The sequence below is a fragment of the Falco biarmicus genome, chromosome 1, assembly GCF_023638135.1.
Source record: "Falco biarmicus isolate bFalBia1 chromosome 1, bFalBia1.pri, whole genome shotgun sequence".
Lineage (NCBI taxonomy): Eukaryota > Metazoa > Chordata > Aves > Falconiformes > Falconidae > Falco > Falco biarmicus.
In genome coordinates, this window is record NC_079288.1 from 80,319,477 (window position 1) to 80,344,220 (window position 24,744).

At 46.9% G+C, this 24,744-nt stretch overlaps 2 protein-coding genes across 10 annotated transcripts in view; one reads left to right on the forward strand and one right to left on the reverse strand.

Annotated features, from left to right (window-relative positions):
- Window positions 1-592: 592 nt before the first annotated feature.
- On the forward strand, window positions 593-18,268 carry LOC130149798 (multiple epidermal growth factor-like domains protein 9). 2 transcript variants are annotated; one of them, XM_056339847.1, is made up of 9 exons: window positions 593-1,417; window positions 5,092-5,577; window positions 6,913-7,048; window positions 9,370-9,458; window positions 10,825-10,888; window positions 11,890-11,978; window positions 13,110-13,222; window positions 13,662-13,818; window positions 17,968-18,268. In XM_056339847.1, the coding sequence occupies exons 1-9, from the start codon at window positions 1,363-1,365 to the stop codon at window positions 18,117-18,119; spliced, it is 1,341 nt and encodes a 446-aa protein (XP_056195822.1). In that variant the 5' UTR covers window positions 593-1,362; the 3' UTR covers window positions 18,120-18,268. The 2 variants fall into 2 exon arrangements, with proteins under 2 accessions (XP_056195822.1, XP_056195830.1); XM_056339855.1 differs by lacking the exons at window positions 10,825-10,888; window positions 11,890-11,978 and having other exon boundaries at window positions 1,059-1,417.
- A 3,668-nt stretch (window positions 18,269-21,936) lies between these two features.
- The window catches only part of NSD2 (nuclear receptor binding SET domain protein 2), a 102,469-nt gene continuing 99,661 nt past the window's right edge, over window positions 21,937-24,744 (reverse strand). For all 8 annotated transcript variants that reach the window (XM_056339930.1, XM_056339961.1, XM_056339941.1 and 5 more), the window contains one exon: window positions 21,937-24,418. In XM_056339930.1, the coding sequence (XP_056195905.1) occupies window positions 24,150-24,418 (269 nt within the window). In that variant the 3' untranslated portion in view covers window positions 21,937-24,149. The remainder of the gene's footprint in view (window positions 24,419-24,744) is intronic.

Consider the following 24,744-nt stretch of genomic DNA (forward strand, 5'->3'; position numbering starts at 1 on the left):
TTGGACCGGAAGGTGCTTGCATCTCCTGTAGCAGGGGCTGTGCTCTCTGCAGCTTGTGGGAAGCGCTGCTAGGCTGCGCAGGCAGGGATTGCACCAAAACGTCTGTTGTGCAACCTCCTTGCCCATGCGGCAGTCATGCAACGTGGGGGAGCAACCACACGTGCGGCACGGTGCTGTCAGAGCACTACGTGCGATGCCAAACAGACCCTACCTGGGCTGCTGAGGAAAGCTGGAGGGTTTGGCTTGGAGCACGCTGGCTGTTGGCTCGCCGCCTTGAGCCCTGTGGAGGATCCTGGAGCACAAAACACACAGCAGTGCCTGAGCCGCTCGCTGAAAGCGTGGCGTGTGGCTGGGGGGGCTCTGCATGTGGAACATCCACAGTCCTGCACAAGTAGCCAGCTGTTCCCTGAATGTGGGGAAAAATGTGACGTAACGTGAGATGCGGCCTTCAGTTGTGTGCAAGAAGAAATCCTCCATGGCAGCGGAGGCTCGGCAATGCTGACTACCAACCGATGGGCACAGAGGCGAATGGTGGGTGGGGTGTGTGTCTTTCAAAGCAAGGCTACAAGATGAGAAAGCCATAGGGACATCTGTGTCCTTGGGTAGCACAGGCACAGGAAGGAGAACCTGGCCTCTGGGCATGAACAGCAAGCAGGATAGCCACCAGATAATATGTGGAATAAAATGGGATGGGGCCTCGCTAAACGTAATGTACTCACTTCAGAATCGTCATAATCGGAGCCATTGAGTTTGATCCTGACCACAACAACTTGATGCATCAAGTTTGACAACTTGGGGGCAACAAGGGGGAGGATGAAATGCTGATTGGGAATGCTCTATGCTCACCAGAAAGTGAATTTTGGTTATGGCATGGTTGATCTCAGTTAAAATGGGAGCTGCTTTGAACCGTGTACTCTTCTTGGGGTTATTTTTCTTCTTACAGGCAATCCTGGGTGTCTAAAAAATGAAATCCTTTTTATTTGACGAGGTCACGGGGGGCTGGCCAGCAGCCAGGCACAGGGCTCCAGCACAGCTCTGCCCCATCCTCTCTACAAGCCCATCACTTCCCCCAGGGTGCTTCTCTTGCATGTACTTCTGCACGCTGCAAGGAGAGGCTTAGGTTTGCTCTTCTGCTCGGTATTTAGCTTTGCACTGTGCTTTGAGGTCAGTAACGTCTTAAGACCTGTTGCAGTCTCTGAATATAACCCCCCGCCTTTGTTGGGGGGAGGTTGACTGAGCCACATGATCAGAGTCAGGTGACAATATTGGGCACAAAACCAGAGGAGAATAAACAGTTGGGTGTGGGAGATCTGTAGCTGCTGATCTTGCCTTTTGACAAGCTGTGTTACTCCTCAGGGAAAAATGAGTGCCTGGCCCTCTCCTCTGCTTTGGAGCTTAACCACGGTGTGTCTAACAGGTAAGTCCTCCTGAACCAGCGTTTGCTGGCTGAGCACGGAGGTGGGTAAAGCCATAGAGGGCTTGTGAAAGCACTGGGCTTTGCAGTCTCGGCGTGCTGCAGGAGGGCTGGGAAAGAGCAGGGGGGGAAGGCAGAAAAGGAAGTGTTGAAAGATAGGCACTGTTGGAAACACGCTGTATGTGGTAAATATAAACACTGGCTTTTGTAAGAGGGGGGGGAAAAAAAAAGGAGGAAAAAAATAGAGCCCTGTTACTCTGCATACTGAGGATTTGCAGTGGCCTCTTCATGGCTTGTCTTAAACCCCAAGGAACAGGATCCCCCAATATGTTCACTTTCTTGAGGTATTTTAGTAACTGGGCCTTTATAAGAGAAAGAGCATATACAAAAATATTCAGGCATTTTTCTAATCATGCCTCTATCTGCTCCTTACCTTGTTCTTTTCATCCTTTTGTACTGCTTAGCTATATATATATATAAAAATAAATATCTGTGTTCTTATAGTTAATATTTTTGCTATGTGGAATATGCAAAACTCATTGCACTTCAGATCACGTACCTTCCTGCAGTCCACCTGCATTCGGGGGGCTGGAGGCTGCCGGGGCCCTGCAGCCACCTCCCTTCTTGGATCAAGAACCCATCAGCCCTGCTAGAACAATTTGCATTTTACTGAGCTCCTTGTCAAGGGGCAGAGCTGCTCAGAGCAAATACCTGCCGAGCCTCATCTTATCTGCGTGCGTACAGGGCAGCCTGGGCACGTAATGAGGTACGAGCCGTAGTCTGGCACTCTCATGGAATTAAATGACTTGAGGAAACTCTTCGTTTCAGGATCCAATTATTCACCTGTTGAATTCACCAAAGATGATTATTATCTTCATCTAGATGTGTAACTGTTGGCTTGGTTGTGTTTTGTTTGGCTTGAAGGATTAGTTTTTCAGAATGGCAGGCTGTGCAGTTGTGCAAGATGGAGAGAAGGAAAAATAAGGGAGCATCCGCCCGATTTCTGCATTTTGTGAGTTCCCAGCCGATGTCCGTGTGCCTCGCAGGTCAGCAGGGTTGCTTGCCTCATAAGTCAGGAAGGATTAGCTCTGTAGTTAAGAGTTCAGTGACCTTCCCTGATGTCCTTAAGGCTCTTGAAGTGACACATGATGCCAAGGTGTCACAGAGAGTGACCCATCCTTGAAGTGTCCCTGGAGATACCTTTGTTGATTCACAGCATCCCTAAAAAAAAAATAATAAAATTCTCTAGGAAGCAAGATCACTGCTCCTGGGCATAGACAGGGTAAGTGCAGGAGAGAAGAGGGTCTGATGAAGCTAAGGTTGTTTGAGTATTGTTTTTTCTCCTGTGATACTACAACCGGTAAAACAAAACATCACCCATTTTTACTAGATGCTCAAAACTATTTTTTCCAGCCTGCCTACTTTATAATTTCGTTTAAACAACTTCTGGAGGAAAAAAAAAAAAAAAAAAAGTAGTACTGGCTACTGAAGTTTTGCAAGCGCTTTTTAGTGACTATTTCAGTAACATGTTACGAAAAGTTGTTTTCCATTTTAAAAAATTCATCCTAACAGTACCACCATTTACCACCAGAACCAGCCAGCCAACGGAAGCTTACAAAAAAGCAATATTCAACTAAAAAATGGTGTGCAGCCCAAGGCGTTTAAATCCCCTGCAGTGCCTCTGGCTGACAGAGCTGAGCAAATGTTGGGGACAAGCTGCTCTGTGAGAGATTGGACTTTGATCCCAGTGGTCCTGAGAGCTTTTCCCAGGAGAACTTGATGGGGCCGTTGACTTACTGCTAGCATTTATTTTGAGATCAGTGCAATAAAACTCGGCACCGACTCTGCTGATCGCTGGATGTGAGGAAAGAGAAGCAGACTTACTTCAGCCCTTAAAGCAGGTGAGTCAGGTGGAGAACTGTGCATCTTGGCCCAGGGTCAAGGCACAGCCGAGGCAGCAGTGTCCTCTGCGGGGTGCAGAGCTGCGCTCCCTGCCTAGGACCAAAGCTGGTGTTTCCAGGTCACCTGGATTTGGGCCTGGGGCAAACAAATACGCCACAGAACGTTCACTGTTAAATTCAGCATCTGTGCTGGGGGCTACAGCAAGAAAATGTGGGCAGTGGCCCAGATGGTCTGGCTGCTTATCTGCTGCTTTCTTCAATAGGTACAGAAAGATAGTTTTTTGCACACAGTGGAGTACAAAGCAGGCAGTATGCAACAGGGGGGAGAACTTCCAGTGAGCTCTCTCCATGTGATCGCAACTTTGTAAGGACTCTTTTATTCAGTCTCCTGATCTTGCTGTAGAAATTTAACTAGAGATACTAGTCAGCTTGGTCTGCATATTGTTGTTCATACTATGGTGGGGCTAAGCACTGGTACTCATGGTGCCCAGCTTCACGTGCTGTAGCCAAAATTGAGAGAGAAATCATAGGCTGGCTGGAGGAGAAGCGGGCTTGGGAAAGAGCCAACAGGGCCCTGTAGGTCTGTGGTCACCTGGTGCTTGTCCTGTTGCGACTCAACAGTGCTGCCCCTCTGAGTCCCTAGCTTCTCATCCTGCTCATGTCATTCCTCATCCACACCCTGCTGTTGGCTGTCAGCTGCACTCTTTGAGCTCCTTGAAACCCATAAAGCAAGTCCTTAAAACAGTCATTTTACTTTCCATGCCAATGGCCGCTTGATTTCAGCAGGCCCTCTTGCTGGCATGGCTTAGCACATGTGTGGTGGTTGGAAGAGCATGTAAACACCATGTTATTAGCCATAGTTGCATACTGATGCTGTGTAAAGTTGGACATTTTCTGAAGCTGCAGTTATTTTAGAGTAAATCCTTGCCCTGAGTTTCTGACTCAAGCTGATGTGACAGCTGTTGTGGCAGGAGCTGGCTATTTTGTTTTTGCGTTGCTTCCTTTGCTTAGTACCACACTGCTAAATTAAAACCAGCTTGCTACTTTTCATGTTTAGGCTTATGGGTCTCTCCTCTGTTCAGAGACTGGAAGACATCCCCTGTGCTTGTGTGTCAAGAGATGGCTTTCAGCAGCAAACAACATTTCGGTCCACTACGCATCATGGCGAAACAACTTGAACTGTAGTAACACCACTTTTCTCAGAAGATTACAGCTGTCCCCACTCTGAAGGGGGGATTTCAGAATCAAAGCGAGTCTTGGCCTGTGGGTTCCCTTCTGGTTACTGGCTGTATCTCCAGAACAGCTTAAAAAAAATAAATAATCTCACACCCATGACTTCTCTGTTTTGATCCCTTTAACTGAGATGGGATAAAACAGCCAGCTACTTGACAAGCATCTTAAGTCAGACTGTTGTGACATCTCAGGATAAAGTGTCTCGAGGAGCTGTAGCTAACAAAACCGAGTGCCTCAGGCTGTTGTTGTGCCTTTTTATCCAGGAGAGTCAGACCTCCTGGACATCTGCATCTACTGAGTTGTGGCCTCATGGACCCACTAATTTATTTCCTTGATAAGTCTCTGGTATGCCAGGGATGCTTAGATGCTGCCCATGTTTGCCTCCTTTTTTCTGAATTGCTCTGCAGTGGAACAGAGCAGAAGGGGGTTTCTGGACATCAGACAAGGATACAGGGGTTAAGCAACTGATAAAGCCCTAATGGGAAGCCTCTGTTAAAGGCAGAACAATAATATGGCCACTAAGGATGTTACTTCTTCTCTTAGGTATTACTTTAGGCCAGACAACCACCGCCCAGGTCCCTACTGCATCAACACCAGTGCCTCCCAGTGCAACTACCACGCAGGTCCTCATTGCGTCAACGCCAGCACCTCCCAGTGCAACCAATAGCACAGCTTCTGCTGCCCCAACTGCCCCTGCAACACTCTCAGCCAGTGTGGCATCAACCACTGCAAACCTTGTCATGTCCACAGCAGCACCCTCTGCTGATCCAAGCACAAAAGAGCCTGATAAGGCTCTGCCCACCGCGAAAGATGTGACCGTCCTCATCTCTGGCAGCATGGCCACCTCTCCAGTGTCTACGGGACCGATGGCTGCACCCACCAGTGCCCCAGTGTCCCCTCCAGGCATGACCACGTCTCCCAGGGTCCCATCAGCAGCTCCATTCCTCACCACCCCCAAACCCTCGAACTGCAGCAGAGTGAACATGACGGCCTGTGCCCGCTGCTCCCCAGGGACGTATCCCAGTGAAGGTAAGAGTGTTAGGTGGCAAAGTGACTCATCAAGGGAGGTGAAACCAGCACACGTTCCCCTGTTGGAGGCTGGGACAGGCAGCAGGAGTGGGAGCTAATTCATTGTACTTTTCTGGTTAGACTTGGCCGTTGCTGGCCTTGTGCTGTGTATTGGTCTTCCCGAGGCTTCCCCAGTAGGATGAAGAAGCGGTGGGGTTCTGGCACAAAGTGTGGCACAGGTGCAACCCTGATCTGTTGGCCGGAGGGTGTTGCTTTGAGGTAAGGTGCCAAATATAAGGACAGCTTCTAAATATGTCTCGAATGTTGGAAACGGAATCTCTGCTATAGAAACAGCCTTTTCACTTTGGCTTGGGAAGCTACTCAGTCAATCCCTGTTGTGGTCAAGAGTGCATAGTATTACCTTTTCCAGAAGTTAGTTATGTTGTAACGTGGTTGGTTTTGTGTTTCTTTTTCGTTTGCTTTTTTGTTTGTTTGGTTGGTTGTTTTTGGTTTTTTTGGTTGGGTTTTTTTTTTGGGGGGGGAGGGGGGTGTTTAAACATCACCATCACATTCCCCCAAAAATCTGAAATTTTAAAAAAAAAATCCCTAAAATACAAGTCATGTACTTTTTGCTTACTTCCCCCACTGAAGGGCACTTTTTAAAAGAGGAATGAGCAGCTCTGATGCTTTGGGGTAAATCTGCAGAGGACGGGAGGTAATTCCTGTCTCACTCACATGCAGGATGTTCATCTACGGGGTCTTCTCCTTTTCCCATGCTTGGTTGCTGCAACACCAAGGACTGGGTCCTGCAAGCGGTGGGATGGCAGGTCTGATGTGTGCAGCTACAGCAAATCCTGCATGATTACTCTGTGTAGCTTGGATTTGTTTTGTGGAGCAGAGAGGGCTAGAGCTTGTATCTGGTGGGAATGCCATGGTACCTGTCCTGAAAGAAAAGCTGTTGCTGCTTAAGGCAGATCCTCTGCTCTGGGGTTTTATTCTTCAGTTCTGCTTCCCACAAGCCTAAATTATCAGTTATCCAAAGGAGTATGTAGTAGTTTTTTGTTTGTGTGTGGGAGAGAAAACAAGGGAAACCCTCCTGGCCCCTCAAGTTAAAAGAGAAGAAAGCAGTTATCTTAATTACCAGAAATCCACGCTGACAGACTTGAGACCTTAGATCATCTTATGGCTATTCTTCAGCTTGCTAATGATGCACAGCAGGATAATTAGCATTAATATTACAGTTTCTATTCTCCAAGACTGTCTTGCAGGTGGGGTTGCATCCCAACGCTTCTGCATCCATGGCAGCCGGAGTTTAAGTCTCGCGATCCTAATCCTGACTTTTTTGTTCCAATTTAGGCACCTTGAGCTGCTCGTGCTGTGGGGGGGGCTCGTGCATAGACCCCAGTGCCTGCACCTCCTGCCCGCTGGGCCACTACCAGCCCGAAAGTGGGCAACCATCATGCCTGCCTTGTCCTCAGGGCCATTATGCCAAGTAAGTGACTGAGCTGCTGGGCATGGGGTGGTGGCTGCTCTTCCTCAAAACACTTCCCAGCTGTCAAAATCTCCTTTGGGCTATAGGAAAAGCACTGCCAGGGTTGTTTCTCAGTGGGAAACACAGGGGGTTTTACATCTCTGAGAGAAAGAGCAGCTCAGGGCTCGCTGCACCCACCCATGATGCAAGATAGTAGGCGGTGGCAGCGAGAGGCCGTGCGCTCCCTGGCTTCTCACTGGGCTTTGTGGCAAACTGGGTCAGGGAGCTCAGTCACTGCAAAGCTGAAATAGCTACGTGCCTGTTAAGCTGACCTACAAACAGCCCTGCCTCTGGAGAAGCCCCAGGCTGCCCTTCTCTCTGCTCTTCAAATGAACTCCCCGTGGGGCAGGCGGAGGTGTGAAGGTGTGTGCCTCTTAGCACTGCTACATCCTTTCCATCAGGAAACCTTGGTGTGGGTGTCCTTGTGCCGAGGGCTTCCCAGACGCAGCTCCAGCTCTCTGCAGGCTGCCTTTTTTTCCCCCGCAGTCTTTTGTATGTGTTAGGAGGGAGAAAAAAAAATCTTTTTTTTTTTTTTTTTTTTTTTTTTTTGTGATGGGGGCACACTTGGGAGCGAGGTGTGGGTTCAGTTCCTCAGCTTTTTTCTAGGATATCTCTAGCCAACTGGCTTTATCTCTATGCTTTGCCCAATTACTTTCTCAATCCCTATTCTGTTGCCTCCAAGGGATTCATTACATTTAAGTTACTGGCATCTAAAGCAATATATTTGGGATGCTATAGTGTGGAAAAGCTAACGATATCTCAGCCAGAAGCCCAGTCTTGCAGTTTCACCAGGCTGCCTCACTCTGGGTACACTGCACAAGTGTCCTCTGGCTGCAGGGACACAGACATGCGGTGCTCTCGCCGTTTCCCATTAGGATTTCCCTGGCTGTATCTGATGCTTGCTGCCAGCAGCCCGTGGGCTTTGTCCCGCAGGCAGCTGCAAGGACAGGCGAGAGCTTCCCAGGACAGTGTCCCTGGCAGAGCACCTCCATTCAGGTCAGTCCTGGGGAGAGGGAACATGCCCATGGGGACGGGTGAGCTGACCACACAGTTTATTTGCAGCAGCCCCTGAGTCTGAGGGGCCACCAGCTTCCTCCTCCGTGCTCCTCCCTTGCTGTTGGTGCTGTGAGGACCTGCCTTACCTTATTTACCCCTTTTCCCCCCCAAGCGCTTTAGAAAAATAATCAGAAGCAGTCTTCAGGGCATCACACACACGTTGCCGTTGGGATGTTGGAGAGGGCAATGCAGAGCCGGGGAACAGGAAGGTTCAGCAGACAGCAGCTGGGGTTACGCATGTTGGAGGGGGGACCAGTAGAAGGGGGGATGCAGGGAAGCGGAGGGGAGGGGGTCTGATGGGCACAGTGTGTGCGTGGCCATCTCTGTGGCAGCTGCCCGGGCCTCAGGGCTCCAATGGGATTGTTTAACATTTTTGTGGTATTTGGAGAATCCAGCACTCCCTGAGCTTTGAGTGGCTCTGGCTGGTGCAGGCCCTGTATTGGTTTGTTCTAAGCAAAGCATTTGCTATGTTTCCAATTTATTTTTATTTTTTTCCCACAAATCTTGCTCAGCCCTGGGGTTTCCAAAGGAATTAAAGAACATGTCCTTGTTTTCCTCCAACACATCTCTGAGTATGTTAACAAATTCTTATCCCCACATGCTTGTTGTTGGGGATTTGGCTCTGTTGGTGACAAATGCAATAGCTTTTCTCTTTCTCTGCCTTTCCCTCTTTTCTTCCCCCTCCTCCTGGAGGTCTAACATATTGTATCCCCTTTCCCACAGTCTCTGTTATTTAAGGTCAGGACTCTCACACATCAGTACCTGTGGTTTAGCTCCTTTTTTTGGCTCTGAAGTGAGTGAACTTTCAACAATCAAACGACTCCTTTAAAAATTGCTGATGAATGCTGAACATCCAGCACCTTTCTAATGCAATTCAATTTCCAAGTGTGAATATAAAAGCCTGGCTTTAAACCCAGGTTTTTAAGCCTGGCTACAACATAATTTTCAAGACCTAGAATTCAGACTAGAAAACCTGTCTTTTCCATATAGCCCACAGGCACAGGGCATCTCTAATGTCAGTAATACAGAAAACTTTATTTTTTCAGTGGACCTTAAACATTCAGGTGCGATTATATTATTGGGTTTCTGCCTGAACTCCTTCTTTATAATTACCCTATTTCTAGACTTCTCAGTAAAACGGAGTTATGCTCTGCTCTCTCCTCTTAAAGTCGATAGAGGCTTGGGTGACCTAAAATAGCATTCACCTCTGCTTCCTCCTCTCCTAGCTTCACAAGGAGCACCGTGTGCCTTCCCTGCCCACCTGGCCATTTTGCTAATGAGTCTGGGGCTGCAGTCTGCAGAGCGTGTGAGAAAGGTAGGCTTTGATTTATTTTCAACCCAAATGCATTTTCATCAGGCTATGCAATGCTTTTTCCCATGGCCAGATGCAATTACCAGGTAACTTAAAAGCACTGGAGAGTAAACAGGTTATTTTGTTCAGGCTAAATATAGAATAGCAGATTCTGTTCTGTTATTGAAATTTTTATTAAAATGAAAAGAACAGATCTCAGAGTCATGCTTCTGTTAGCAGCAGACTAGTACTAACACTGCAATGAAAGCCTTTTCCAGAAAGTCAGGAAAGAAGGTTTATGAAATGCAGTTATAGCACAAGGGGGAGGAGGGTGTTAGGAAAATAAAATATTCTTCTATTTTTAATGACAAAAATTAGTCTAAGCCATCTTTGTTTTCAGTTTGGCAATCTTCTGTGGTCTGAATATTAAGTGTAAAACTCTCCTCATTGCCCAGACGTTAAAACCTGGGTTTTCAGCAAGCTACTTTGCACCTGGCTAATGCACTGTGAACCTGGTACAATGCGGTCGCAGTGTAACAACATGTTCAAAACAGACTAGCATTTACTTATGCAAAAACCTAATTAACACATGCAATGCAACAGCTATTCTGTGCACAACTGTTCTTTTGAAAATCTGCCCACCAAACTGTTCGGCTGGTACTTAAATCTTGGCTATCACTTGCTAAGTTTGAGAGGGGAAAAGTCTTAGCTGCTGACAGTGCTGCAGTATGTCACTCCCTTTATTCATTTATAAATTGCAAATGCAATTTATAAATGTGAAATGTATTTCAGGGCATTTCACTCCTTGTGCTTTGGGGAAGGATCTGTACGTGTCCTCCTGCCCATTCATGGCCCTGGTGGTGCAGGGAGGGAGGGTGAACAGCAGATTGCTGCACTGAGCAGAGCCGTCCTGGGTGGTGGGTCTTGTGCCCTTCCTTTTTGGGGGAAGATGCACCCCAGGCTTCTTGGGGTGGGGGAACCCCTGGAGAGGCTTGCCCTGGCCAGAGACCTGCTCCAGCGGAATAACCTAGGAGTCGACACTGGAATCGCCTATTTCAGCTTCATTGCAGCTGAACCCAGTACTAGGAAGGTTGACAGGTCGTTCTGTTTCCCTGGCAGGGTTTTGGATGTGAGAGTGACACCAGGGAAATCTGCCTAAGGCCTGCCCCAGCATGGCAGAGGTCGTTATGAAACTGTCATTGCTCCTTCAGGGCTTTTGACAAATAGAAAAACGAAAGTCCTGAGTTAGCCCGTGAAATGGCACTTCAAGTGTGTCGTGGGGAGGTGATTTGGTTGCTTGTAAAATGGAGATGAGATGAGCAAATATACAACGATGTGTGGTGGTGGTGGTGGAGGAAAGACCCTGAAGCCTTACTTTTCTCTTTTTCAGGCTATTTTAGCTCTAAGCAAAATGCAGTTTTTTGTCTGCCTTGCCTGCCTGGATCATTTTGCAAGTAAGAAGTCTGCTTGTGATGCTGGCCATCAGGCAGACAGGGAGGGGTGGTTTTCTTTTAGCCACAGAACTAGAAGAACCAATGCAGTGGCCAAAGGCGAGTCGCCTGCCGTTTTAGCTGTAGGGACATTGGTGCTGACCCTGGCAAGAGAGGGATGGTATGATGAAGGGGGGATCCTGGCTACGTGTGGAGGTACCCCATGATGACATGGTAGAGCATCAGCTCACAACCCGCTTCCCAGCGTTGCTGTATTGTGTGGGCATTGCACACCACCGACAGACTGATCCTGGCACAGGGACTGAGCTGAGCACCGCTCTGCATTCTGTAGGTTGAAGCTGAGCTGGTGGTTTATTTATTCTGAGTAGGGATGTGCAGAAGGCAGTAGTTAAACTGCCCTGGCTGAGCTGTCACCTCCGGGGTGGGAGGGAGGCCCTGAGAGAGGTGCTAGTGTGGGGTACCTTGTGATGGGCTCTGCACCCACCAGGTAGGGTTGCCTGCATGGGGTTTACATCCAAAACAGGTGAATTAGCAGATGAATACTTACTTACCTTCCTCCTGACCTCACCTTGGGCTCATTTGTCCCGTGTTATGCAGCAGATCTCTGCTGACCCTTGATTAAATTGCCACAAGACTGGACCCGGGGCTCACCCAACTGTATCACAGTCTCTCTCCCAGCTCCCTGCCAGTACCCACTGACTGGTTCCAGCCAAGTTTGCTAAGGAATAGCGACTTCTGGGTCAGCAAATTCCTACAAGTGTCATGCAAATAAGTAACCAAAGAGAGGACAGAAACATCATCATGTGCCCAGCCCTAATTAGACACGCAAGCAAACCACACGGGAGAGAGGCACGGTTAATACCCACAAAATGGCAAAAGCTTAGTTCCTGGTAGACCCTGGAGACTTCAGTCTGTGCATACATAAGAGAGCTGGCTTTGGTGGGCTGGGCTGGGCTTGGAAGTGCCAGTCCTACAGCGTTGTGTGCCTACTCTCCCCTCCGTAGCAGCAGCAGCTGCACAGCGTGCCTGCCTTGTGCTGCTGGGCAAGAGGCTCTTCGGGAGGCGTCGGAGGCGTGCATGCCCTGCCTGCCAGGTAACGCCTGCAGCTGAGGAGGGGGTGTGGGGGGGTGGGGAGTGGGGAGCTGCGGGAACGTGCCTGCATTGGCACCAGAAGGAACGGTGCATTCCTGAGACTTGAGCCTCTGACCTGGAGTTTGCCACTCCTTGGCGGCACAGATGCCCTGGCTGACATCTGCAGAGCAGACTGTTGCCCCCACAGTGATGGGAGGGTGCTGGGGGTTTTTGGCCCTTCCTAGTTTGCTAGGACCTACAGCTGGAGACTGTGCCTATGCCATGCCTTCCCGCAGGCATGGTTAATGGCTTGGAGGAAGGCTGGTCGCCTGCATGCCGGGGCTGCTAAGAGCTGTGGCTACATATGGTTCTAGCAAAAAAGTGTCTTCATTGGTGGTGGTTGTTTTGCTGATGAAACCACAGACTTGCTAGCAGAGGTGGGGGATGCTCCACACCCAGCAAGAGCGAGGCAAAGGGGAGGTCAGTGGGGGGTGTGTGTGTGAGGAAACGACCCTGCTCCTTGCATCGCTGTCTTAAATAACATCAGACTCCGGTGGGTGAGCCAGCAGGAGGGCAGAGGGCTCGGGTTGCTCCCATAGCCACCGATGGTGAGCCTCTGTTCTGGAGGCAGTAGCAGGGATTTCTTGCAGGTAAGTTGTGTTATAAACATGCAGAAAAATATTTGCTGCTTTGAGACCCAGGACTTCTGTGACCTGTCATTCCCACAAAGCTTAGGAATCTGAGCTGTGCTTTAAACTTTGCTCAGTGAGTTTCAAACAGCTAGAAAAGGTTTTGAATCCAGAATTGGAGAGGATGAAACACTACTGACCTCCAGCTCCAACCTTCTGTCAGCTTTAAAGCCAGAGCTCACTACTAACCCATCTCCTGCCATACTTCCACTCGTACTTGGCAACAACTCTGGTTGCCAAGACCTAACCTCAGATATCCTTTAGTCCCTCTGTCCTCGTTTGTTCTGTCCTGCCCCTTTGCCACTGAGCAAGGGCCAAAGCCCAGGCTCAGCTTTTGTTATACACGTGAAGTATTTAATGGTCTTTCTCCTTGTGTCTTTGAAAGCTCAGTCATCCGTATGCAATTGCAAAGGCCCCAGAGTCTAGTCCCAGATCTTAATTTTTGTGCTTATTTGCTGTTTTAGGTACGTTCAAAGGTCCCAGTGATAACAAATGCAAGCTCTGCAGGCCAGGAGAATACCAGTTACAGCAGGGCAAGGAGAGCTGTGACCTGTGCCCAGAAAATCACTACTGCCCTGTGAGTCTCTGGTTTGACAGCCTGGATTAACAAATACAGCTGTCCCAAGACAAGCAAAATACACTTAATGCCGTTTTTATCTGAGCCTCTTTCCTATTCTTAAACAGAGACAGGGCTGGTTAACGTTATGGCACCTGGAGCTTGGCTTTGTGCCACCCTTGGAGCTGTCTGGTCTCATCATGGGAACAGCAGAGGATGGTGTGTCTTTTAATGAGGGGGTGGTGGTGTATGGACATGCTGTATAATGACATCTCCTGCTCTTTGCCTTGCTCTGAATAACACCATAGGAGCAGACAGGCTGAATTTAATGATGGCAGGTTAATTACTTGGTTATTTTCCTCATGTTTTTTTAATGCTGAAGTGTCACCTCCCTTCACGCTAGTTACCTTATGCAGTCCTCGCTGTTTGCTGGTGCTGAGTTACTTCTTCTCTTGGGCAGAGCCCAGATGTGACCCCGGTCAAGTGCCCTCCCGATGCCTTTTGCCCCACGGGCAGCACTGAACCGGCGTACTGCATGGAGGTCTTTCTTTACAAGGCAGGGAACTCCTGCCAGCTGACTCCCCTGACGGTCATTCTCCTGGCTGTCTTCTCAGCAGGTAAGTGTCGGTCTTCTTCGTCCTCTGCTAAAACTAGACACCCTTCTGCAGCTGGGTGCCTTTGTGTTATGCCAGTGGTGCTCTCTGGATGGTGTGTTTTGTGTTTCTGGAAACCTGGATTTCTAAAAAAGGTCTTTCTGTCTGCCTTCAATGCAAATGATAATCCTTTCCCCATTTGTAAGTAGGGATATTGCTGTGCTTGCTTGAGGGAAGGCTGGCATAATGCTGAAGGTTTGTTTGCCTTTGGGAAGCAAGTACATATATGGGCCCCAAAACAGGAATTTCTTTGCTGCCCAAAAGTAGGAAAAAGGACGATTTCCTTTTGGTACGAGACTTCAAGTTTTCTAAAAGCATTTCCCCCTCTAGCTCTTGCCACAGCATCCAGCAGGACAAGGCACTGTCAGCTTGTGCAGTGTTGGTTGTATGAATGCTGTAGGGCACCTTGTAACCAACAGCATGAAAGACAACACCTACTGAGTATGTAGAACGACAGAATCATTTAGGCTGGAAAAGACCTTCAAGATCATCAAGTTCAGCCCTTAACCCAGCGCTACCAAGCCCGTCACTAAATCATGTCCCTAAGCACCACATCTACATGGCTTTTAAATACCTCCAGGGATGGGGACCACCACCTCCCTAGGCAGCCTGTTCCAATGCCTGACAACCCTTTTGGTGAAGGAATTTTTCCTACTATCCAATCTAAACCTCCCCTCATGCAGCTTGCAGGCTGTTTCCTCTTGTCCTGTCACTTGTTATCTGGGAGCACAGACTGACCCCCCTGGCTACAGCCTCCTGCCAGGCTGTTGCAGAGCCACCGGGTCCCCCCCAGCCCCCTTCTCTCCAGGCGGACCCCCCCGCCCCCCCAGGCTGGTGCCCCAGCCCCTGCCCCAGCCCCTGCCCGGCTCTGGACACGCTCCAGCCCCTCAGTGTCTGTCTGGCCGTGAGGGGCCCAACGCTGAGCCCAGGCCCCGCGGGGCGGCCCCACCAGTGCCCAGGGCAGGGGGACGGGCGCTGCCCCGGCCCTGCCGGCCACACCGTTTCGGACACCGGCCGGGACGCTGCTGGCCTCCTGGGCCACCTGGGCACGCTGGGGGCTCATGCCCAGCCGCTGCCGCCCAGCCCCCCCGGGCCCTGTCCCGCCGGGCAGTTCCCAGCCCCCTGCCCCCAGCCCGCAGCTGCCGGGGGCTGGTGTGACCCAGGGGCAGGGCCCGGCGCTCAGCCCTGGGGACCCCCACACCACCGGCCCCGGCCCCTCGGCCCGGCCTGCCCGGAGCCCCCCGCAGAGCCCCCTGCCCCCGGCACAGCCACGCTCCCCCCGGCTTGGTGCCATCTGCAAACTGGCCGCGGGTGCACTCGATCCCCTCGCCCACATCATCCATAAAGGCATGAGACAGGACTGGCCCCGGCGCTGGGCCCTGGGGACACCCCTGTGACCGGCCACCGGCGGGAGGTAACTCCATTCCCCACCGCGCTTTGGGCTCGGCCACCCGGCCAGCTCCTAACCCAGCACAGAGCGCGGCACCCAAGCCATGAGCAGCCAGTTTCTCCAGGAGATGCTGTGGGAGATGGTGTCAAAGGCTTTAGTAAGGTCCAGATAGACACCACCCATGGCCTTTCCCTCAGCTACTTGTTGTAGAAGGAGATCAGGTTCATCAGGCAGGACGTGCCTTTCATGAACCCATGCTGGCTGGGCCTGATCCCCTGGCTGTCCTGCATGTGCCACATGATGGCACTCAGGCTGACCTGCTCCGTAACCTTCCCTGGCACCAAGGTCAGGCTGACAGGCCTGTAGTTCCCCTGATCCTCCTTCCTGCCCTTCTTGTGAATGTGTCACCCTGGCTGAGCTCCCGTCTGCTGGGACCTCCCCAGTGAGCCAGGGCTGCTGCTAAATGATGGAAAGCGGCTTGGCAAGCTCCTCTGCCAGCTCCCTCAGTGCCTCCAGGTAGATCCCACCCAGCCCCACAGCCCTGTGCGTGTCTGAGTGGAGCAGCAGGTCACTGACAGTTTCCTCCTGGGCTGTGGGGACTTCATTCTGCTCCTCATCCCTGTCTTCCAGCGCAGGGAGCTGAGTACTCTGAGGGTGACGGGTCTTACTATTAAAGGCTGAGGCAAAGGCGGCATGAAGTACCTCAGCCTTTTCCTCATCCTGTGTGGCAATGTTCCCCCCTGCATCCAGTAGGATTGTCCTTGGCCCTCCTTCTGTTTCTAATATATTTGTGGAAACATTTTTTATCTTTTATGGCAGTGGCCAACTTGAGTTCTAGCTGGGATTTCACCTCTCTAATCTTTGCCCTGTGTAACCTCACAATGTCCTTGTAGTCCTCCAGAGCTGCCTGCTCCTTCTTCCGAAGGTGGTAAATTCTCTTTTTCCCCACCAAGTTTCAGCCAAAGCTCTCTGTTCAGCATGTGGAGCATCCCTCATCCCAGATGCCACCTGCTGGAATTAGCTCATTAGGGCAAGCCAATGGGTGGATGAGCTTTTCCCTCTTGGAAGCTACACCACGAATACTCATTGCAAAACAATGAATAAGCATTTGTAGTCTTAGCAAAGGGAAAAATAAGAGTTCTGTAGGTTTTAATCAGTATTTGGGGGAGGCTTAATCAGAGATAACCGTTACAATGCAAATGAGCAACTGTTACTGCTATGGATTGCAAAAAGGGCAGACGAGCGAGCTGGGAAGGACTCAGCTGTGCACAGGCAGATGAACAGAAACTCCACTGTAAGTGCCTCTTACACTACCAGCTCTCTTGCCACAAGATTATTAATCTCCAAGTTAGAGAGATGATTAAGTCATCTGAGGATAAGGAATTGCAGCCTTATATCCATGGGTTTCTCTGGCTTAGGCACCACAGTTAGGTGCCTCCTGCAGACCTGTTCTCCATGTTGTTAAAAGGCAGGGGAGAGATAAAAATTGATGTGTTATTCCCCATGACAACCGGGAGAACAAAGCTGCTTCTCCAACAACACAGCAGCACTAGTTGTTCTCATCAAACTCTTCTCTTGGCACCTGAGGAGAGGACTGCATGGATACACAGAAGGGGGGAAAGGACAGCAGGGTCTGGAGGAGCTATACCTCCAGGAGCACTGGTTGACTGCTCATCTCCAGAGGGCTGAAACATCCCTATGGGAGCAGATGAAGGTTGTGCCGACAAGCTGTGGCTTGGAGCTGTGTAAACGCTCCTCCCCTGGCCTGTATCCCCTTGTGCCAGGCTGCAGTCCAAAAATCTGCCAGAACAGATGTCATCTTAAGTGAGTATTAATTAGAAAAAGTAGATTAAAATGAATTGTATGAAAAGCCTGTCCACCTAGGGACAATGGCCCATTAACCAGCATTTCAGATAAACATGCCTGAGGGTCACAGAACAGCATTCCTCAGTGAACTCCTGCCTGTGATGGAGCTTGCTATGAAGAGGGGTAAAGGGAACGGCCATGCAGGAACCTGCGAGTGTTTCACGGCTGGTCTGACAGATCAGTTGTTTACCACGATACTGTCTGCTCACACAACCTAAATTTGGATATATTTGTCTGGCCACATTGCATCACAGCGACAGATTTGTGCTCTTATGTTAAGATCAGTTTTCCCTGATAATGCTTCTGCCAGAAAGAAACAAACAGAATGTCATGGTACTTGGTATTTACCAATTATTTCCATGTCTATGCCCAATCTAAAAGTAAATTTTCCTGACAGTCCTGATCTCAGTCTAGACTCAAAGTTAATCTTTAGTTAGTTAGTTCTTGCGCTTCAGTGTAAGTGCTGCACAGAGCAAGGTCATTTCTCAACAAGATCCTTTGGTGGGATCTGCAATGGGTAAGATGCCAAGTGCAAAATAACAGTTCCACAGAGTAGGAAAGGAAGTTTCTGAATTATTAAACCCTGCCATTAGTCATACAGCTTCCAGAGTAAAACCGAAATGCTGAAGTTGGGTCTTTATTATTACAGCTAGTTGGTTGTTTTTGGTTTGGGTTTTGGGTTTTTGGGTTTTTTTTTTTTGGGGGGGGGGTTGGGTTTTTTTTGGTGCAGAGTATGTAGGAGAGAAAATCCCCTTATTTTACCAGAAGAGAATCCTTGAGTTGGGAAGGCCTACAGCAAATATCACCTGAAACTTTACTTTTCCATCTGAAAATAACTACCATACCTTATTTTCCAGGTGGAATCCTTGCTGTCTTTCTAATAGTTCTAAGAAGAAGGCAAGAATATAGCAAGAAATTGTTAAAGTCTCTATTGCTACCCCGAGGCTCAGGACGACACACAACTTATGGGGGGACTGAGCACACAGAACCTGTCTATGCTGGCTGGTAGCTAGGACATACTATCAGCAACCATCTTGCTTCTCTTTTACCTGGGACAATACAGATGTGTCTGTATAGGCAAGGTGTTCAACCATGAGCAACCTATTTCTGCATAGCTAAAATAAGTGCCAAGAAATAAAACTGAATTTTTGAGTTGTGGCTACTTGTGCTAACCAACCCTGGTGCCAGCTGTACTAAAATGGACTGACAAAGAAAATCTTAGCCTTTCAATTCCTGCCTTCTTTTACAATTAATACTGCTTTCCTCAGGAAAAAACCCCACACCACAACAGCAAACAATTAGGTCTCTTTTTCCATTTCAATAGTCAGCTCAACAAACTGAGTGAGGACTGACTTTTTCTTTTCCATTCTCAAAACTTTGCCATCACTTTAAGTCCAGGACAGGGATCCCAAAGCCTTCCCCTTCCTCTCAGCTGTGAGAAAACATGCAGCTAAAATAATGGTTGACTCCTGGACAAATATGTGTCTTTTCTTTCTTGTTGTAAGGTGGTCCTTCATACTAGAGCTACAAAAGCAACTCAAAACTTCCAGCAAAGCTCACGGGAACTGTTTCTTTCTCTGCTGAGCCACATGGGTTACGACATGAAACTGGCAATCATTTGGAGCCACACAGAACAGCATGCTGCAGCCATGGAAGATGCCTCACACATTTTTGCACACCTAGGAGATGTGCCTGTACTAGACCCATTGCTTTAATGCCCATGTAAAGTCTTTGCCCTGATCACTGACAGTTGATTCGTCTCCCACCCACAAGAGCAGCACGTGTGTTCTCTACCTGTTTGCCCCACAGAGCTGTGGCACTCCAAGCTTTCTCCTGTGTGCATTTTTTGTATTTGTGTATTTTACAGGGATGATTTCAAATCATGCAGGTGTTTGTTTGGCTGGTTGACCCATCTCTTTTCAAATTTGTTGTTTGCTCATTATGCGTGGTTTTTTTCTCACAGTGATCTCTAGCTTTCTGCACCTGGTCCTGGTGGCCATTTGAGGTCACCACACCAGGCACTCAAAAATGCCCGTCAACTGTAATGGAGCCAGCTTCAACTGCTCCGTAACATCAGTAACTGCAGACTCTTAACCTTCCCACCCTGTTGTCCTCCTCTTCCTACAGTGAAATTCATACACGTAGTAGGTGTGCTGTGTAACCCCAGACAGGCCAGCCACCTGTGGCCTTTTGTCACAGTCCTGTGCTTCACCAGCTCTATGAGCGCTAGTAAAAATAGCATCTACATTAAAGGATCTCTGCTTTTCAATGAATGTGTACCAAGGTGGAAGCAGGTGTTACTTCTCATGTTAAGTCTTTTGCTGGGCTAGTGCAGCAGCAGTCAGCTGAAGTAACCCAGCCGGAGGGGGGTTAAGTGATTACTGCCCTCAGCTGCTCAGTCTCTTCTCCCCAGGGGAGGTGTTACTCTGTTTAAAAAAAATAATAAAATATATATATGAGTTCTCTGATCTCTTTCAACTATGCCAGATGAATAAATGGGTAGGAAGGGAGGTACCTCATTCTTTGTGGTCAGACAAGTTGCTCAGAGAAGCTGTGGATGCCCCATCCCCGGAGGTGTTCAAGGCCAGGCTGGATGGGGCTTGGAGCAACCTGGTCTAGTGGAAGGTGTCCCTGCCCGTGGCAGGGGGTTGGAACTAGATGATCTTTAACATCCCCTCCAACCCAAACCATTCTATGACTCTAATCTGGAGCAGTAGCAACATGGATTAGTACCTATAAACCATACCCCAAACGCCACTGCACAGCACAGGCAAAGCTCCCCACATCCCAACAGTCTCTCTCACAGTTGATTTAGCAGACAGGCGTTAAGTTTCTCAAATGGCAAAAACCTGTGGTTATTCATGACAGCAGCACAGGGACACAATCCTGATGCACAGCACCAGATGATCTCAGCAGAACAGTAATCCATTAGTATCAAAGCAATTTTCTGAAATGCTCTTTAAAATATATATATATATATATATATGTATGTATGTAGCTGCTGTCAGACACGGGAGATTCCATGCATGAAGTGAAACCAGACCCAAACAAAAACCCGGCTCAAAAAGCAAAATGCAGTCAAATTCAGACCAGACCAAGCAGGAGCAGCACCAGTGACAGCTAAATGAACCCAAGAGAATGGAACTGGTAGGATTCCATGACCAGTTAAAAGTTGTTAAAGCCTATGAAATTATGAGCAACAGGAAAGAGCACTGTAACAGGAAAAACTGGACTGCAAAAAAATGTCAACACTTTTGTGATGAGCAACACTGTGAAAACAAGCCAAAGCACAATCATTATCACCTCCATACAAGCTTAAAACTATTTGCACAGAGTCTCTTAGGAAGACTTGGAGTGTAAGTTTTCACTATGAAAGAACAACATCCAGTTCCCTCACTGCCAAACCACAGTATGTATCATTTCCCTTTTTTTCTTTAAAGGAAAAAAAAATAAACGTGCAAATATAACTATACAGATCTGTTTTACAAAAAAGAATTAGCAACTTCTTAAATAACTAGGAATGAATTTTAATATTTAATAAGACACTGAAGTTTCTCAAGCAATCAGACATGGAATAATGTGACTCAACAATGCGGAAAAATCCATTAATGTGTCTTTCAAGATATTTTGCTTTTCCAAGTAATTCAAATTAAAAAAACCCTAAAAACTGACCATGAACACAAAGCTATTGAACAAAACAGACATTTAATTTGATTAATCTTCCTAGATTGTATGAAAATACATCTAACATACTCAATTGAAAATTGTTTCCATGCTTGCTCATGTGATAAAAGAACAACAAATTGTGAATTTGGCTATTGTGTACCAGCTTTGAGAAGTTTGCTGGAAAAGGAAATACTTCTTTCTACTTCGATGGCCAAGACACTAAGTACATAATTTAATGCCACATAATATGCCATACTTAGATGTTATTTTGATGAATTTATAACAGAAAATATTTCAAGTTACTGAATGCTAAAAAGAATTGAGTTGCATCATGAGGAAGCTTAATTTTTCCAAGATTGTTTTCCCCTGTATTTGAACAGTGGGAGAAGGAAAGCAGCGAAACAACTTTTCTTTCGTCTTCTTTTTTTACCAAAACTTCAGCCTATTTTCCCAGTGCTGCAGAGTAGGGCACAGAAGCCTTCGTTAAGACACCTAAAAACCACCTTTCCTGATTCAGAAACTAAACTTCTAGCAGATCACCACCTGAGTGACTTAGCTGAGCTCATGGTGTTACATGATCAGTACATACGAAGGGAGAACAGGATCCACATTTCTTTTACAGATCAATCTCCAAGTATGTGCTCAGCAGAAGGAACAAATTCCTCACAACTCAAAAGCAAACTCCCCAGTTTGCAGTCTCAGTGGTGCAAGCCTTTGCTGGCCCAAAGAGCTGAGCAGTAAAGAGCAGAGAAGAGGTAGAAGGAAGCAGAAAGTCAAGCAGCCACTTGCTAAGATCTGTTTGTGTGAATTTAACGTTACGAAAAGAGGGCTAAGAGGGGTTGCTTTGAATGCCAAAGTCTTTATTTACCCATAGACAGATACAAAATGGGTGGCTGACCTGCATCCTGCCATACTAAATGTGCTTGTGAGCCCACCCGAGAGGCAGGCAGGGAGCTGTAGGCTCTGTGACCCATCTTAGAATGGATGGTGTTCCTGCAGCAGTGCCCATCAGTAACTATTTGAGATGGTGGCTTCTGGAAGTGGGTATCTGCCTCTTAGGCCCTGGGGCATAACTGTTCCAGGGTGCCAGAGCTGTTACACTATACATGAAGAGGAAAAAGCAACGAAACAACTAAAAAATTAACAAATTATAAAAGCAATGGAATGTAAAGGTAAAATTTTATAATAACTTATTTAGAAGTATTCTTATAAAGCCTTCCTTACATAGTAACAGTATTCAAAGAATGGTCCCAATGACATCAAATTCCTTCATTTTGTTTAAAAGCAATGAGGAAAATCTTTCTGCTTTACTAGCTGATCTCACTTTCCTCTCCTTAAAAACCACTATTATAAAAACATACATAATACCATTTTTTCATTTTGGCTTTAGGCACATCTCATGCTTCAGTCCTGGTATAACAAATATCCATAGCAGAGGGAGTTTCCCTTCAAAATCAATTAAGAAATGTTCATTTTTAGCTCAAGTGCAAGGCTTGGCATACCACTTTAAAAAATGCAAAAATGTAACACTTCCCTCTATACTGAACTGTGCTATTTTTTCAAAATTGTTTGAAAAAAATTAACCTTCCAGCAGTGTTTACGAAAACGGATGAAAAGAACAAAGCAGTCTGGTCACAAAATAGAACCCAAAGAGTTCAGGATAGGGCAATGCTACATTTCAAACCTCTTTCCATAAATTTCTTCTAACAAAACCAAAGTTTTTACATGTTGGGAACAAAACAATTCCAAAAACTAAATCTGCAATCAAATCCTGAAGAAATACTTTGAAAAAAAAAATACACTTTCATGATATAGCAAGGCTTCATTTTCAAAAGGGCTACACAGAGTGCACTATTAAAGGCAAACTAAGCTAGAACATACACAAATTACTAAATGGACATGAAGGCGCACATTGTGTTTATATAGGCTAGGTAACAATGGCACAAGTCAAAACTTACTTGTAACACTGCCTAATCACACACCAATGACATGCACTGGGAAGAAAACAGGTAAAGACATTTTTCTTTACCGTTTTTTCCTAGTTCTAATATTAATTTCCATCAATACTAAATCTTGTATATTTATCTCTCTGCAAGTGTGAGAACCTAACGGGAGCAAATAATTCAAAACAGCTTTGCTGACACAACACAGTGGCAATAAGACAGTTGAGAGCAGAGCTCCTAAAAAAGTAAATAGTTTCAGTCTGCCAAGTCAAGTAGCCAGTTTTAGATAAACTACCAAAAGGAACAGAGTCAGGCTAAATTTCACATTACAGTTGTTCCTTATGTGGTTCTTCAAAAATCTATTTCACTTTTAATTAGTTGTTTTGAATTTAGTTCTTGCACTTCAGTCAAGTTCCATCTTCTGTTTCATTCATGGGTTTTTCTCTGTTCCTTGTTGGGCATTTTTTGCATTATCACAAAGTTGTAATGCTTGGACTCCAAGCATTCCAAAGAAATGTTTGCCTCTGTGTTTTACTTGACATTAAGGGGAAAAAAAATCAAGTAATTTTTTTCAAATAATAGGTTTGGCAAGATTTTTTTTTTTATTAAGGCACAAAAAACCTAGAGTATTGGGCCTCGATTGCAAGACAATATACCTTTAAATCCAGACTTGTACAGCTCTGCAAGATCAAGTAACTTCTATTTTGCTGGAATAAAATACAGGAAAAAACAGTATAGAAAAAAATCTCTTCCAATGTAAGACTTCCCCTCTCTGGTACAGGGTGTGCCTTTCCCACCATGCACTGTATTTCTTGGTGGAAGGATATTTATAAACATGTTTGTTTAAGAATCATTGGAGAGCTATTTTATAAGAGCACAAACAAACTGTTATGTGTGTGGTTATAGCGAGATACGCACCTGGATCATGAATGGCATTCAAGCACTTGCTCAAAAACACACAAGGCAAGCAAATCTCATTGGGACCACAGACCAAGCCATTTTTACTTAAAAGGACTTGAGAGCTAATAACTTCTTTCAAGGACATACTATTTAAAACTTCTGTTGGTTGACAAATACTAACTCAAAAACCTATGTTTATGCCTACCTGATTTGATTTTAACCTACCTCCAGCCTGAAAGTATTTTGGAGGGAACCTTTTACATTCGCAACAATTCAAGTGTAACTGTAATGCAGAGTAATAAGTTTGGTTTGTCCTGAAATTTTCTGAACTATGCAGTTCGTTATCAGTGCAGAAGCAGCAGGAGACTGCTGTCGTTGGCTCAGTGGATTTATAAAAAACAAAACAAAACAAAATAAAAAAATCCCCCCCACGTAACCTTTACAGAATATATGTAAAATTGTGTCCTTCCCTGGTCATATTCACAACTTATCTACAAGATAGTGTTGGCAGTAGCAACTGCAGTCCATGACTATTTGCATTCAGCTCTCATCCATCTGTTCCTCTGCTTTCTCTTAGGCTTCAACTTGTTCAGTTTTTTGCGGGGTTTCTCAGACTTCTGAGTTTCAACAGAATCCACCCCGAGAACATGTTCAGAGCAGCATAACTGTCCATTCAACATAGAATTTAGTACTGTCCCATCTTGGTGTTCCTTGCAGAAAGAATTTGGGCAGAAGTGGCAGAAAGAAACAGAAGGTTTGCCACAAACATCACAGTGGTGCCAAGGACACTCCCACTTCCCTGCAATCAAAACCAAAGAGCGCATTAGTGGGGAGTACAAGGTGTCATCATCTTTTAAACAAGTGTTGTGTTTTAGCAGCTGAACAATACACGGTTTTCCTGACAAAGCACGATGAGACAGCAACTATCAGGGCTAATCTCAAAAATCAAAATGCTACATCATACTTCTAAAGCTCAACTGACAGCAGGAAGTAGCAGACTTGACATCCTCTCATTTGAATACAGCAGTCAACTCTAGCTAGAAGAAATTATTCAGGCTTTATTCAACAGCATTTTATAGAGCTTGCATCTGGTAGGGCATCCAAACATCCAGTCAACTGCTGCCT

What these genes read in the sequence shown, in the direction of transcription:
- LOC130149798 (XM_056339847.1), top strand. Translation starts at nt 1,363, where the DNA reads ATGAGTGCCTGGCCCTCTCCTCTGCTTTGGAGCTTAACCACGGTGTGT. An exon ending in AGGGACGTATCCCAGTGAAG is followed by an intron (nt 5,578 to 6,912) that starts GTAAGAGTGTTA and finishes GTTCCAATTTAG; the next exon opens with GCACCTTGAGCTGCTCGTGC. An exon ending in CCTGGCTGTCTTCTCAGCAG is followed by an intron (nt 13,819 to 17,967) that starts GTAAGTGTCGGT and finishes CTTATTTTCCAG; the next exon opens with GTGGAATCCTTGCTGTCTTT.